The sequence below is a fragment of the Panthera uncia genome (assembly GCF_023721935.1).
Source record: "Panthera uncia isolate 11264 chromosome A1 unlocalized genomic scaffold, Puncia_PCG_1.0 HiC_scaffold_17, whole genome shotgun sequence".
NCBI classification, from domain to species: Eukaryota; Metazoa; Chordata; class Mammalia; order Carnivora; family Felidae; genus Panthera; species Panthera uncia.
The window spans coordinates 127,799,268-127,812,651 of NW_026057577.1; the positions used below are offsets into that span (position 1 = coordinate 127,799,268).

General features: G+C 38.0%; 1 protein-coding gene across 6 annotated transcripts in view; it reads left to right on the forward strand.

Annotated features, from left to right (window-relative positions):
- The window catches only part of DROSHA (drosha ribonuclease III), a 126,179-nt gene extending 115,863 nt beyond the window's left edge, over positions 1-10,316 (forward strand). For all 6 annotated transcript variants that reach the window (XM_049648244.1, XM_049648241.1, XM_049648240.1 and 3 more), the window contains 6 exons: positions 1,335-1,476; positions 2,945-3,027; positions 3,119-3,222; positions 5,237-5,329; positions 6,167-6,213; positions 9,899-10,316. In XM_049648244.1, the coding sequence (XP_049504201.1) occupies positions 1,335-1,476; positions 2,945-3,027; positions 3,119-3,222; positions 5,237-5,329; positions 6,167-6,213; positions 9,899-10,029 (600 nt within the window). In that variant the 3' untranslated portion in view covers positions 10,030-10,316. The remainder of the gene's footprint in view (positions 1-1,334; positions 1,477-2,944; positions 3,028-3,118; positions 3,223-5,236; positions 5,330-6,166; positions 6,214-9,898) is intronic.
- The last annotated feature ends 3,068 nt before the right edge of the window (positions 10,317-13,384 follow it).

Below are 13,384 nucleotides of genomic sequence, written 5' to 3' on the forward strand. Positions count from 1 at the left end.
AATTTGTTCTAGCTGTTGTAAGAAGAGTTCTAGCTTTAGGTATGTTATTCCCCGAAATCTTAGATTTGGGGATAATAATTACTTTCAGCTTCTGTTTGGTCCATCTTGGCTTCTACCTGCTTCCCTAGCCACCCTCCCCACCTTCCTCTAGTGAGTGGTTAGCGAATGCTGAAATCCTAAACCATGCTTGTTTTATGGGCACCTCTGTGAAGGGTTTGTTGTATAATTTTCATGCACTGTTTAATGTTATTGCTTAGGATGGTGCTTAGAGGACTCTTTGCTGACTAAAATTTCTGCTAGAATTTTTGTTTTGAATTCTTGAAGTTGAAATATGAAAGTCATATTTTAATATAATTAGAGACAGTCTCAATTTGATAAACTATAACTCAGGATATATTGTATACATTTTTAAAATAATAAAAGTAAAAATATAAATAAATAATTGAAAGATTTTTAAATAATACTTACTAAAACATTACTTCCCCAAATCCTATAATATATAATTTAACATCAGTGCTGTGAAATGTGAAGTTTATTTTAGGCTTCTAAAAATACTCCCTTAAAACTAATGTACAGTGATAGAAAGCAGGTCAAGTTTGCCTGGTAGGTGGTGCATTGGACTGATTGATTGCAGAGGGGCACGTGGAACCTATTTCAGGTGACAGAAATGTAGAATGTTGTCAAAACTCATCTAACTATACTTAAAATGGGTACATTTTACTGTCTGTAAACTATGCTGCAGTGAAGTTGACTTAAAAATTTTTTTTTTTTTTTTTTAACATTTTTTATTTATTTTTGGGACAGAGAGAGACAGAGCATGATCGGGGGAGGGGCAGAGAGAGAGGGAGACACAGAATCGGAAACAGGCTCCAGGCTCCGAGCCATCAGCCCAGAGCCTGACGCGGGGCTCGAACTCACAGACCGCGAGATCGTGACCTGGCTGAAGTCGGACGCTTAACCGACTGCGCCACCCAGGCGCCCCGACTTAAAAATTTTTTAATACTCCTTCACTTAGTAGCATTACATTTAATGGATGCTGTGCTCTTTAATCATAGTACAGTATCCTCCCCCCAACATAGCTCACTGCTACTAAACTAAATAAACTGTTTAAATTGTCAGGTAAAATCCAGGAGCAGAGTAAGCTATTAAGGGGAAGCTAGAAGCATATGGAGTTTGTCACGGCAGCCTGGGGATAGCAGTTGAGGACTTCAACCATTGCTTACCTTGGTGCCCCTGCCTGTGAAGGGGTCTCAGGCTAGTTGGGCCCAACACAGGAGCAGGAGAGAGACCACAGTGAGATGGTTTCTAAACGTATCTCACTTTCTTTTGGCCAGTTGTTGCGAAGCTCTTTGGTGAATAACAGAACTCAAGCCAAGGTAGCAGAGGAGCTGGGCATGCAGGAATATGCCATCACCAATGACAAGACCAAGAGACCCGTGGCCCTTAGGACCAAGACTTTGGCAGACCTTTTGGAATGTGAGTCTTAGGAATAGAGCTTTTCTCTTAACCTGCAGATTCAGAGTTTAAATCAGATGCACCCACATTTATCTTACTGCTCATTATTATTATGTTCTAACTGAAGAAACCTCTCTTCCATTTTAATTTTTATTTATGTATTTCTCCAAAGTTAATTAGAAGGAAGATAATTTGGAATTAAGATAAGTGAATAATGAATTTTATATTCAGTCTTTGTTCAGTGGTATCACCCCCATCCCTGCCCCTGCACCCCTCCATTCTACTGTTCAGCCATCACATTCTTTGTGTGAAACAGTAGCAGAGTGTGGAGATGGGTAATAGTGAATCACAGCTTTTTTTTGCCACCCAGCAGCCTTCATATAGGGGCATAGAAGAAAGAAGGGTAATTTATTCACTAAATACTAAAACTATTATCTGTTGTTTTGAATGAGCTCAAAGCTCTATGGACAAATGTTGTCATCTTTGGCAGTTTCTGATATGGTCTGGAAGCATCATAAATAATCCTATTATAGATAACTAAAGGATTTTACACATCATTTTATTGTTTCTGATACTATTTTAAAATAAGTGGACCAATCACTGGGCCTTGGACCTTTTTTTTTTTTTTTTTTTTTTTTTTTAAATATTATAGTATTCTTGACAGTTGGAATTATATACAAATATTAAAAAGTCTACCATGCAAAACCAGCTCATTTACAAAGTGCAAAGGCAGTCTAAGGAACTTAAAAGAACTTTTTCAACTAAAGAAAAGTAACTTAAAGATTAAAATTACAAAAAAAATTGAGTAATCAGTTTTACTGGAATTTTTTTTTTTCCTCAATGAAAGCTACTTTTATACCTTCCTTTAAAAACTCACTGTTTCTTTACTTGGTTACAGTACCTTTTAATGAAGTTATCTTTGGGGTCACCATTTATTAATCCAAAGTTTGATATATTGTTGTATTGTCATTAAGCCCAGTATTAAGTTTTTTTCTGGGCAGATTGAGTCTATAAATTATTTCATTTCTGTTCATGAAAGGTAACATAGACCATTGTAAATGGCTGGTCTTCTCAGGATTGGTGTTGAGGATGGCAGGCCCCAAGAATGTGCTCATTCTGATGTCCTATCTGATCTTCAGGTTTTCTTCTGATTTGTTATTAACACAGTTGTGTTCCCAGATACCATTTTTTCCCTGCCATATAGTAGCATTTTGTGTATCATTTTAACTATTTATTTAGCCTTTAACCAAATGTAATTTGGTCTTTGTACCCTCTGATTTTTGCATTTTAGTCACATCTATACTATTGCTTCTAATACCAGTGATGAAGGGTGATTCTTGTTTTAAGAAAGAGGATATGATAATTCTAAAAAATAGTGTCTGGCAGTTGAAAACCTCATTACAACATTTCTTAAAAGTCTGGGTCTCCTGATCTTTCTGGGAAATGGCGATAACATTGTGGTTTTATTTTTTAATGTTCTCCTTCTCAGCATTTATTGCCGCGCTGTACATTGATAAGGATTTGGAATATGTTCATACTTTCATGAATGTTTGCTTCTTTCCACGATTAAAAGTAAGCTCATATAAAATATATATTAGTTCTATGCTTTACGCTCGGTGATTCCAGAGCCCATTACTAAATACTTTCTGGGGACTTGCTGCAGGAGTTTATTTTGAATCAGGACTGGAATGACCCTAAATCCCAGCTTCAGCAGTGCTGTTTGACACTCAGGACAGAAGGAAAGGAGCCAGACATTCCTCTGTACAAGTAAGTACTCGTTCCTGCAGGCGTTGGATGCTCCGGGGTGATCATGACAGGGGTCCTGCACTGGGACTTCTTTACACTGACTCTGGGCCCAACACGGAGTCTCTCTGGGCATCTCCGTGTTTTCATTCTAAGTAAAGTAGGTCACCTTTGATTATCGGTGCTTTGTTTGTCTTCTTTCTTGTAACCTCTGCAGGGCCATGCATCTAGATTAGAAGGTTGTGCTTCTTTCTCACGGTATTTGGGTGTTGGTCCCCACTCCGCTTTGAAGCCCTGTTGGCCTTTGTCCCTGTTGCCTGACAGCTATGCACTCTGTCGGGCAGTCGCTGTGAGAAACAGGCAACTCTTCACCGCCACTGCGTTATTCACGTTTGAAGTTTTTCTTCTTAGAATGTGTGTCACACACTGCCGTGTAATTTTGAATATCTTTAGTGACAAATCGTTATCCTTTGAATGGTAGCCAAAAGTCATTCAGAAAGAATGCAGATCACTACACACAAGATACTGGTTTTGATGAAAACAGGAGATTTGACTCTGACGTAGAGTAATTATCTTGAGACTCTTATACATTGATTCAGAAGGTGTTTTCAAAGAAGAATTGCAAAAGGGGAGAATTATCAAAATAGGTGGATCGCCTCCCCAGGTATTATGTGGGTGTATGTTTTGAAGGATGTTTAAAAATCGAATTTCAGTACTGGTTTACCTCCTGTCAGTGGACACACATGGTTGCAAGTACGCACGTTGGTGCGAATGTTCCATATGGAATAAAAACCCCTCTCTGTGGGCTCTCTCAGACTTCAAAAGGAGAAACACCAGAGTGGCAGGGGGACTTTTAATCCTTTCTTATGTCTTTATTTAATAGTCACAACACGTTACAGGCTTTTTCGCTAAAAGAACTGAGGCCAAGAGAAGTTTGAGTCACCCCACAGCAAGCCACTATAAATTGTCCCAAGAAGCTGTCACCGCCAAACAATGTTTCCTTTCCTTGTTGGGAAAAATCCCCAAATGTTTAGAAATAGCACTTTAATATGTACCTAATAAGCATAATGAATATCCAAACCATATTACATGAAAGGCTAAAGCTATTTCCTCATCAAAGTGATAATTAAGGTTCAATAAATAAAATGAAGACGATAAACTCGTAGCCCAGGCCTGATTACTATAATAAGTGCCACCTTGAAGAAGCCATCCGTGTGCTTTCATCCCACAGAGTGTAGAAACACAAAGGAAATGACTGTTCCCTTCTCATAAATCCCCCGGATGCAAGTACATAGCTTGTTCTTTTTCATCAAGATGTTGGGGTTGTTTTACATATTTTTTTCAAGATTACTGTGTTCATTCCATTATCTTTGTTGGCTACTTTCAATTTCCCTTTTCCATAAAGTTATCGGTTTTACTGCGTTAGAAATCTGCACCATGTCATTAAAACCCAGAGTACCTGGCATTTTGTGTTTTGGCAATTGTGTTGTGTAATTGGCATCATAGCAAACCTCTGAAATGATCTCAGGTGTTTCAGAAATTAAATACATCTTCTGATCTTTTAGATAAGATACCAGACATTGGGAAGAATTCATAAAGGATGAAACCATACAGGTGTGGCTTGAGGTGTATTGCCCAGATACTTATCATTTTCAGTTGTGATTAGCACTGAAGAACAGTGAACAGACTGAAATAGTTACGTTTTCACTGCTGAAAGTTTGTTAGTTTTATGATACTTGGAGTATACACACTTAGAAATTGTTCAAAATATCTTACACTTTGGTGCTAGCCTTCAGATACTGTTTATAATGCTTTGGGGAAAAAAATATGAAAATCCAGTGTAGAATTTTAAAAAATTTCCTACTTTAAAAGCTCTCTCTATATTTGTTAGGTTAGCAAATAAACTTACTCCTTGAATTTTCTTGTTATTTTTACCTTTCTCTGAGTGGTAAGTACATGTTTTTTCCTAGAGTTATATATTACCAGTAACAATTAAATAACACTTTACCCTAATTAAAGTTCCTTTTTTTCCTTTCAGGACTCTGCAGACAGTAGGACCCTCCCATGCTAGAACCTACACTGTGGCAGTGTACTTCAAGGGAGAAAGAATAGGCTGCGGGAAAGGACCAAGGTACGAGAGAAGATACTTTTAATTTCTTTGAATGAACATCCTGTGTGTCTGCGAAGTCCTTACTTGGTACTTCCAAGCTCTCTGCAGTCTGTCTTTCTAAACTCCGATTATAGAATGTTAAAGGGTAATAGCAAAGTGAATCCCAAGAATTAGTGTCCCCACCGAGCTCAGCCCCAAACTTGAGATTGGCCTTGGACAGTGCGAATACCGTTGGATAAGGGACTTTGGCTACCTTGAGAAAGCCACATTACCTGGTGCGCAGGTAAGTTGTGTCCAGTTTTAGTTACCCAACATTGCTGGGTACCCAACATTGTTGCAAGTATTTTATGGGACACATCGTGCATGATAACAGCCATTAGACATTTGATTTCTTATCATTATTCATTTGAGCTTTGTTGGAAATGCTTACATCTCTCAGGTAAAGAGTTATGTATATTATCATCTTTCTTTGAACCACCTAATTTATATCTTAAATTGAGAAGTGATTAGAAGTCTGTCTATACATATATTTTTTTCTCTTTGCTTCTTTAAACTTTATGCTAAGGATGTTTAAACTTAAGTAAGAAATACTTCAGACCTAATATGGAAGGCATTTTATTACAGTATTAAGTATTAAAGATGGGGAACAAATAACTTAAATAGGCTTTGTGCAAATAAATAATGTTCCTGCACGCCCTTGTGTATATTCCTGACTTGTACAATTCAGTATGTGACAGAAGTAATCTGATAAAATTTTATGCAGCGAACATGAAAATCAGCCTGAACAATTTGTAGCCGTAGCTTGTGTTTCTGAAAAAAAATCTTTAAACTGCACCTTACCTTTATTTTATTTAATAGTATTCAGCAAGCGGAAATGGGAGCAGCAATGGATGCACTTGAAAAATGTAAGCCTGTCCCTTTTTCTATAATTGTATGTTCATAATGTATATTTTATAGAGAGAAAATGAGGAAATGTAAAAATGGTAAGTACTGATAAAATGTGATCTTCTTTTCTTCATAATTATTCTCCACATAGAGTGTAGTAGAATATAAGATATGTATAAAATGGGTGAAGAATTTTTTTTTTAAGTATTTCCAAATGCTTTTTGATTTTCATTTTCCTTCTTTGTGTGAAGTTCCACTTTTGACCCAGGGAGCCCGTGTGAACAACCTAGTGTATTTTTTTCTGCATATTTCTCTATATTTCTAAAATCTTATGTAAGTGAAAGTTTTTTCTTTTTAGTTTTTGGCCACTGTTTTAGTAGAATGATACATTTACATACTTTTCTGCATCTTTCTGTTCTTACTCAGTAACATATCATGGGCAGCTCTATAGATGGTAGGGTGTAGCCCCAGTTCTTTCTTTCTTTGTTTCTTTCTTTTCTTTCTCTTTTTCTTTCATGTTTATTTTTGAGAGAGAGAGAGAGACCAAGCATGAGGGGAGGAGGGAGAGAGAGAGAGAGGGACACACAGAATCCCAAGCAGGATCCAGGCTCTGAGCTGTCGGCACAGAGCCTGATGCAGGACTTGAACTCACGAACCGTGAGATCATGACCTGAACCGAAGTCGGATGCTTAACTGACTGAGCCATCCAGGCACTCCCCCCAGTTCATTCTTTCTTAATAGCTGTGCAGTATTTCGTGCTATGGATTTGCCATATTTTATTCACCTTTTTTAGTTTTGGTGGACACTCTTTCTGGTTTCTTTTTTGAATCACTGTTGACGATAAATGACAATATATTGGTCCTTTTAGTTCTGTGAGATAGATTCCCAAGAGTGGGATGGCTGGGTTGAAGACACTGCAATTACATAATTGGCCATGTAGGAAATTGCATAGTCTTTTGTAAATTGAAGGCTTAAATGCAGAGGATTTTCTTCTGAAGTACATATACTTACTGTGCTGCCCAGCAGAACCTGTGAGCTAAACATGACAGTGCAATTCTATTACGCTTCAAGTACTGGTACCTGCTAAGTGTGGGAGAGAGAGCGCACAGTGGGGGAAGCTAGAAGTAAAGAGGCCCAGGGTTCTCAGCTGTGCGACATTCCAGGAAAGGCAAGAGGGCCAAGAGCCAAGTGGAAATCAGCAGACAGTAGCTTCCTCAGTGTGGGGAGGGAGGAGAAGTCGGGGCAGTAGCTAGTATTTCCAGGTTCCAGTGTCCATGGAATCTTCATTGAAAGTTTTAAGTTAACTCTGTTGGGAATTTTTTCATTTGTTATATACAAACGTACAATCACATATTGAGATAAAAGTAGGATTCTGTTTTCTACCTATAAGACTGTTAAAGGTTGTCTTTGGAGCTTTTTGTTTGCTTTTAACAATAGCACGGTATTAGAGAGATGGTCTGTTCTGAGACTGACCTCTACACATGTACTGGTAGAAGTGAATTGTTTAATAGCCGGAAAGCAATTTGACCATCTGTATCTGGTCCTTAAAGAGGATCTTTGATCCGGAGACTTCATTTCTAGGAATCAAACCTAAGGAAACAACTGGAGTTATGAGCTAAAGTTCACATGCCATGATGATAGTGACAACTTGATTTATAATAGTCAGAAAATAAAAAAGTAAATCAAACTGCATGTTTAACAGTAGGGAAATGTTTAAATAAATTATGGTATATCCCAGGGATTGGCAACCGTTTTCTGTAAAGGACCAGATAGTTAATATTTTAAACTTTGCTGGCCATAACGTCCTGTCATAATTACTCAACTCTGCCATTGTAGTGGGCAGGAATGATTCATATGCAAGTGAGTGGATGTGTCTGTGTTCTAATAAAATCTTATTTACAAAAACAGGTGGTGGGCTGTATTTGGCCTATGGGCAGTAGTTGACCCATTCTTGCTTTACCCAAATGTAATATTTTGCAATCATTACAGCAGTATTTTTGAAGAGTAATGGTATAGAGAAATGCTTATACTAGGATACATTTAAAAACAAAAGTGTACCCATAAAAACGTACCTATGGTGTTCTCTCCCAAAGTAAGGGTGGGTGGGGAAATGATGAAGTCTTCATGTGTTTATGTAATATATACACATTTACACTGTGTATGTATGTGTGTAGCATAACTTTACTTCTTAGGGAACTTATATTCTAAAGGTTTATCAATGATTACATCTGAGTGGTGGGATCTTTTTAATGCAAATTAAGTTTTAGAATAGAATTTACTGAGGAAGGTAGGACTCATTTTGTAGAAACATGCTTTATAGCTTACTTTTATTTATTTTATCTATCTATCTATCTTTTTTTAAAGTCCTTACAGTGTGTGAAACCTGTGTTTTATATAATACAGAAGGTCAACTTGATATCATTTAGGGAATTGGATTTTATTCCTGCTTTATTTCTAAAATACAGATGTCATTATATATGTCTTTTGTTCAAAATCAGCCAGTGACTTAGATATACAACATCTGATTCACTGCTTGCCACTCAGATGTTTTTCCTACCACTGTGTTCCTGTCCCTTCTCCCACCTGGGGCTGAGGATGAAACACTATATAAAAAAGGGGGGGAAATAATTTAGGAATTTGCTGTCTATTTGTATCCACTTTAATTAAGCTTCAACTTTAACAAAAAATAAACTTGCTCTTCCCCAAACATGCCGTGCTCTCTCTCCCACATCTCTGAATCTTCATATTTTTAAATGTGACGTAGGAGCTCTTGTATAGAACGACCCCTTACTCAGTTAGGCAGGACAGCGCCATTTTCCCTCTGTGTTACCAGGTATCTTGGGTGGCTCTCATTCATGCACGCATCCGTTTGTGATGTTTGTTGTTGAAACATAAGTGTTTGTTGACTGCGTGTATAAAGTGACTTTTTCCTTATTCCATCCTTGATTTCTTATCCCATCTCTACACTTGTTATATACCACAAATGATAGCTGAGTCATAAAATTTTTAAATCTTAACCAAGGTTTACACTGTGTCTGACACTCTTGCACAGCGTCAAATATCAAACCACTTGTAGCTTAAACTATACCAATGAGTGACCTGTTTCCTTTAACTAAATAAAAATGCTTTACCTGTGTTGCTGTTGCTGACATAACTTTGGGTATCTCGTGGTAAACTTTTAAAAATAGAATTATCAGAAATAATGACTTAACGCCGTTTGTCCACCAAATCTTTTTCTTCTTTTCAGAAATTTTAATTCTTGGTAACTAATGGTGTGATAATACCTTTATTTGTATGAAGCTTTTGGTTTTAACTTTGCAAAAATACACAGGTCCATTTGACTGTATTCTGTAATCTCTCTCTGACAATCACTTCTTACTAGGAGAACTGTGTTAAAACTTCTCCTGCCTACCTGGAACCATTCTGAAACCACACATCTGTGTTCTAACATTTCTATATGTTTTGGTGCCTTTTATACTCAAGTTCATCTCAGATATTGCAATCTAGAATTAGGGGTCCTGGTGCAGACTTCCACTGTGTTTCTGAATGATAAAAGACTAAGGGAGCCCACCGAGCAGTTGCTTGCCTCTTGCCTTAGAATATGCAGCTCTCCATTTCCCTTGAATGTGTGTGTGGTTAGTTTACATCATTCTTTGCACTAGAGGCTACCCTTTATTGAGTATAAAATGTATCTCCTCGTGTCAGATAACTTTCCCCAGATGGCCCATCAGAAGCGGTTCATTGAACGGAAGTACAGACAAGAGTTAAAAGAAATGAGGTGGGAAAGAGAGCATCAAGAGAAAGAGCCAGATGAGACTGAAGACATAAAGAAATAAAGGCGGGCACGGAAGTGGTGGCATATTTACTTGCTTAATAACTGTGACTGTTGCCCATTGAGATCTAGCCTAGTTTTCCTACAGACAATGAATGAAGTGTGCCCATTGAAATAAAACACAAAGTCAAAATCGCTCTTGTTGTTTTACTGATCTAATACGCTGTTTTTAGCTGGATGGTCTTTATTACAAAGTATTTGGTTTCTCTTCTGTTTAATGGAAAACCTTACTTTGGTGGATGTGCATATTCCCTTTTATTTTGTTCTTTAAACAATAAAATTTGAAAAGCATATTCTATGTGGAATAGATCATGTTCTTCTATGTCTGTCTGAGATTGTGTCACAAGACTTTCAGCTGACAAGTGAAAAATTCGCCTCACTAGATATTTGGGCTACACTCTATTAACATCTATACTTTTGGAAATCGCTGGATTATTAACTAGATTTTTCAGCTTTCATCTGGATGTTTATCGTCTTCTCAACTGCAGAAATTGAACTTACCCCTCATTAAGCAGTGAATTCTTTGTGGAAGGGATCCCTTTAATGTTTAACTGGTTAGTGGGAGTGGGGATAGACATATATTCTTTGAGTCATCAGAATAGGGGAGAGATCACGACTCTAAGCCAGATGACACTTTAAATCAGATACTCTAACTCTGGGGTCAGTGGATGCTTTAAGAAGTTTATAGATGGACTTAAAGGAAGTCTCAGAAGCTCCTGAAATTGTATTGGATTTTGTGTCTATCGGGGGGAGTTGGGAGTGGGCGGGGGCAGGATGAGGACCTTGTGGCTTTCATCAGCTTAAAGCGGTCCCTGCAATAATGGGCTAACGTTACATTAAAAGTTATGACATTTTTTTTAAAAATGTTACTTTAAACTGAATATCACTTGTTTTTTATTAATAAAGGCAAAACCTCTTCTTTAAAACAAATGTGTTTTCATTCATTATTTTGGCAAATACATAGTGAATGACTACTGTGTATCAGGTATTGTTCTAGGCTCTGGGGCTACAGCAGTGAACAAAATAAAACTCCCTGCCCTCAGGGAGCTAATGTACTAGTAAGGAATACACACAATAGACAAGAAAATAAAACATAGGTCACATGGTGGTGTAGATGATGGCCAAAAATAAAGCAGGGTGGTGGGATGGGTGCTGTTTTCAATCAGGTGGTTCATGAGATCCCTAAACGGTTTCATTTGAGTTAAGATCTGAAGGAGGAGAGTGAGTGAGCTTTTCAGGTATCCGGAGAGTTTCTTACTTACAACTATTAAATGTTACATATGCAAGATTGAAAATTTGGGGAATATATTACTTTTATTAGCAGGAGAAAGAAACATATGCTATTTTGGAAATTCTGTGGAGAAAGTAGGAAACATAGGCAGAAAAATAAATCACCCATGATTCCATCACCAAGAACTTTTGTATACTGTCAGACCTTCTGTATATAAACACATGTACACATATGCACTCAAGTATGCCTTAACAATTAGATACCATACATATGGTTTCCATAGACTTCCTTTTTCATTAACTAATACATCATGCATATCTCTGTGTTGAATCCACATTTACATTTACATTGATGGCTGCATATTAATGCATATCTTAAGTACCAATTGTAGATACACTGTAATTTATTGACTAATGAAAGATGTGTAGGTTGTAAGCAATCTGTTGTCGTAAATGTTGCATGCACATACGCACGCACACACACACACACACACTCACACACATATTAGAGGAGTGAGAGAAGACCTGTCTAGGGCTTCTTAATTTGTTAATCATAAAATGTAAGATGGTATCTGTAAGAAAAGGGTGTCCTCGTGCTCCCCCTCCACACAGATAGCAAGACTGGACGGGAAGGAATGCTGGATTCATCAGTGACCTTGAGACTGTTACAAGGGAAGATATTTGAAATTTTTATACAAGTATTTTGACTAGTCTTTATGCATTAAAATAATGCCAGAGCCACATGCTGCTTGGGACTTTTTAATGGACTTTGACTTTTTCTCTAATATTCTGGCCTTTTTCATTTACTCTCTCCATATTAATAGTTCTTGAAACCTGAAGAAGTCCATTAGAGTACCTAACAGTGAAACACATCAAACACACCATCAGGGCAGTTTAGCTCCAGGGGCTCTGTAGAGCAATAATGAGGCCAGCAGACACATTCTGTGACTAGGCACGTTGACCAACTCAACATAGCAGGCCACTGTGACCACAGCGTCCACCCTGCCTCCTACCCAAGCCAGCCCAGCCTTCTCACCTTATTCTGATCATGAGAAGTGCCAGTGAGAGTACATTCATATATTGTTTCAACTGCATTATTATTTATGGAGGCTGAATATGAAGGTTCCTTCTCATAAGTCACTTGGGTCTAGTTTGGGAAACAGGTAATGGTGTGTCTATAGACAGAGGGTCTCCAACTGAGACTGGAGGGGAAGGAGGGAGAGTAGGCCACACTGGGAAGGTTCGCATTAAGGTTTAATATTTGGGGAGTTAACTGAACCTTAAAGATGAGAGACCACTTGCAAGGTGGGGGAGGACAGGTCTTTCCAAAGGAGCAACAGGATTGGGTAACAAGAAAATGGGTTAGGATCCCACTGTATACCATGGGAGATGTAATGAAGGCTTGTAACAAGACATTGGGAATGGGGGTGCTGGGATAGAAGAGATTTGAAAGATAGGCTGTAGAGCTTTCAGGACGTGGAGTAGAGCAAGGTGTCTGTCTTGGCACTGTTGACCTTTGGGGCTAGATAATTCTTCCTTGGGGGCAGGAGGGACTGTAAGGTATTTAGTTACATTCCTAGTCTCTACCCATTATGCCAGTAGCATCCTTTCCCCTGGTTGTGACAACTGAAAGTCTCTGGACATTGCCAAATATCCCCTAGATGCAAAATCACCCCAGGTTGAGAACCACTGAGGTAGGAGAAGTGAAGTGAGGGAACACCAGGCTAAATTTTATACAATCAGGTTACAGACCATTTATGGAAAAGCAGAATTAGAAAGAAAGGTGTTGAGTTGAGTTTGCTGTTGAACTTGAGGGGCCTGAGGGATGTCTCTGGAGATGTTGAATAAACAGTTGGATACATGGTTTTGCAGCCCAATAAGGATATTTGAGCCAAAGTACAGATTAGAAATGGACTTAAAACCTTCAGTGCCATTTGTACATCTGCAAAGGAGAACACTGGTTTTCCTATGTTGGAGTCAGGACACCATTCCAGTGATGCAGCACTTTGAAACTATAGATGTCACACATTCGGTACATGTATACCAGAGAAGGAACTCTGCTCTCATCTGAGCTATTTCATCTTTAGATAAGATTTTCTTAAACCAATGGGCTGTTTGAGAATTATTTC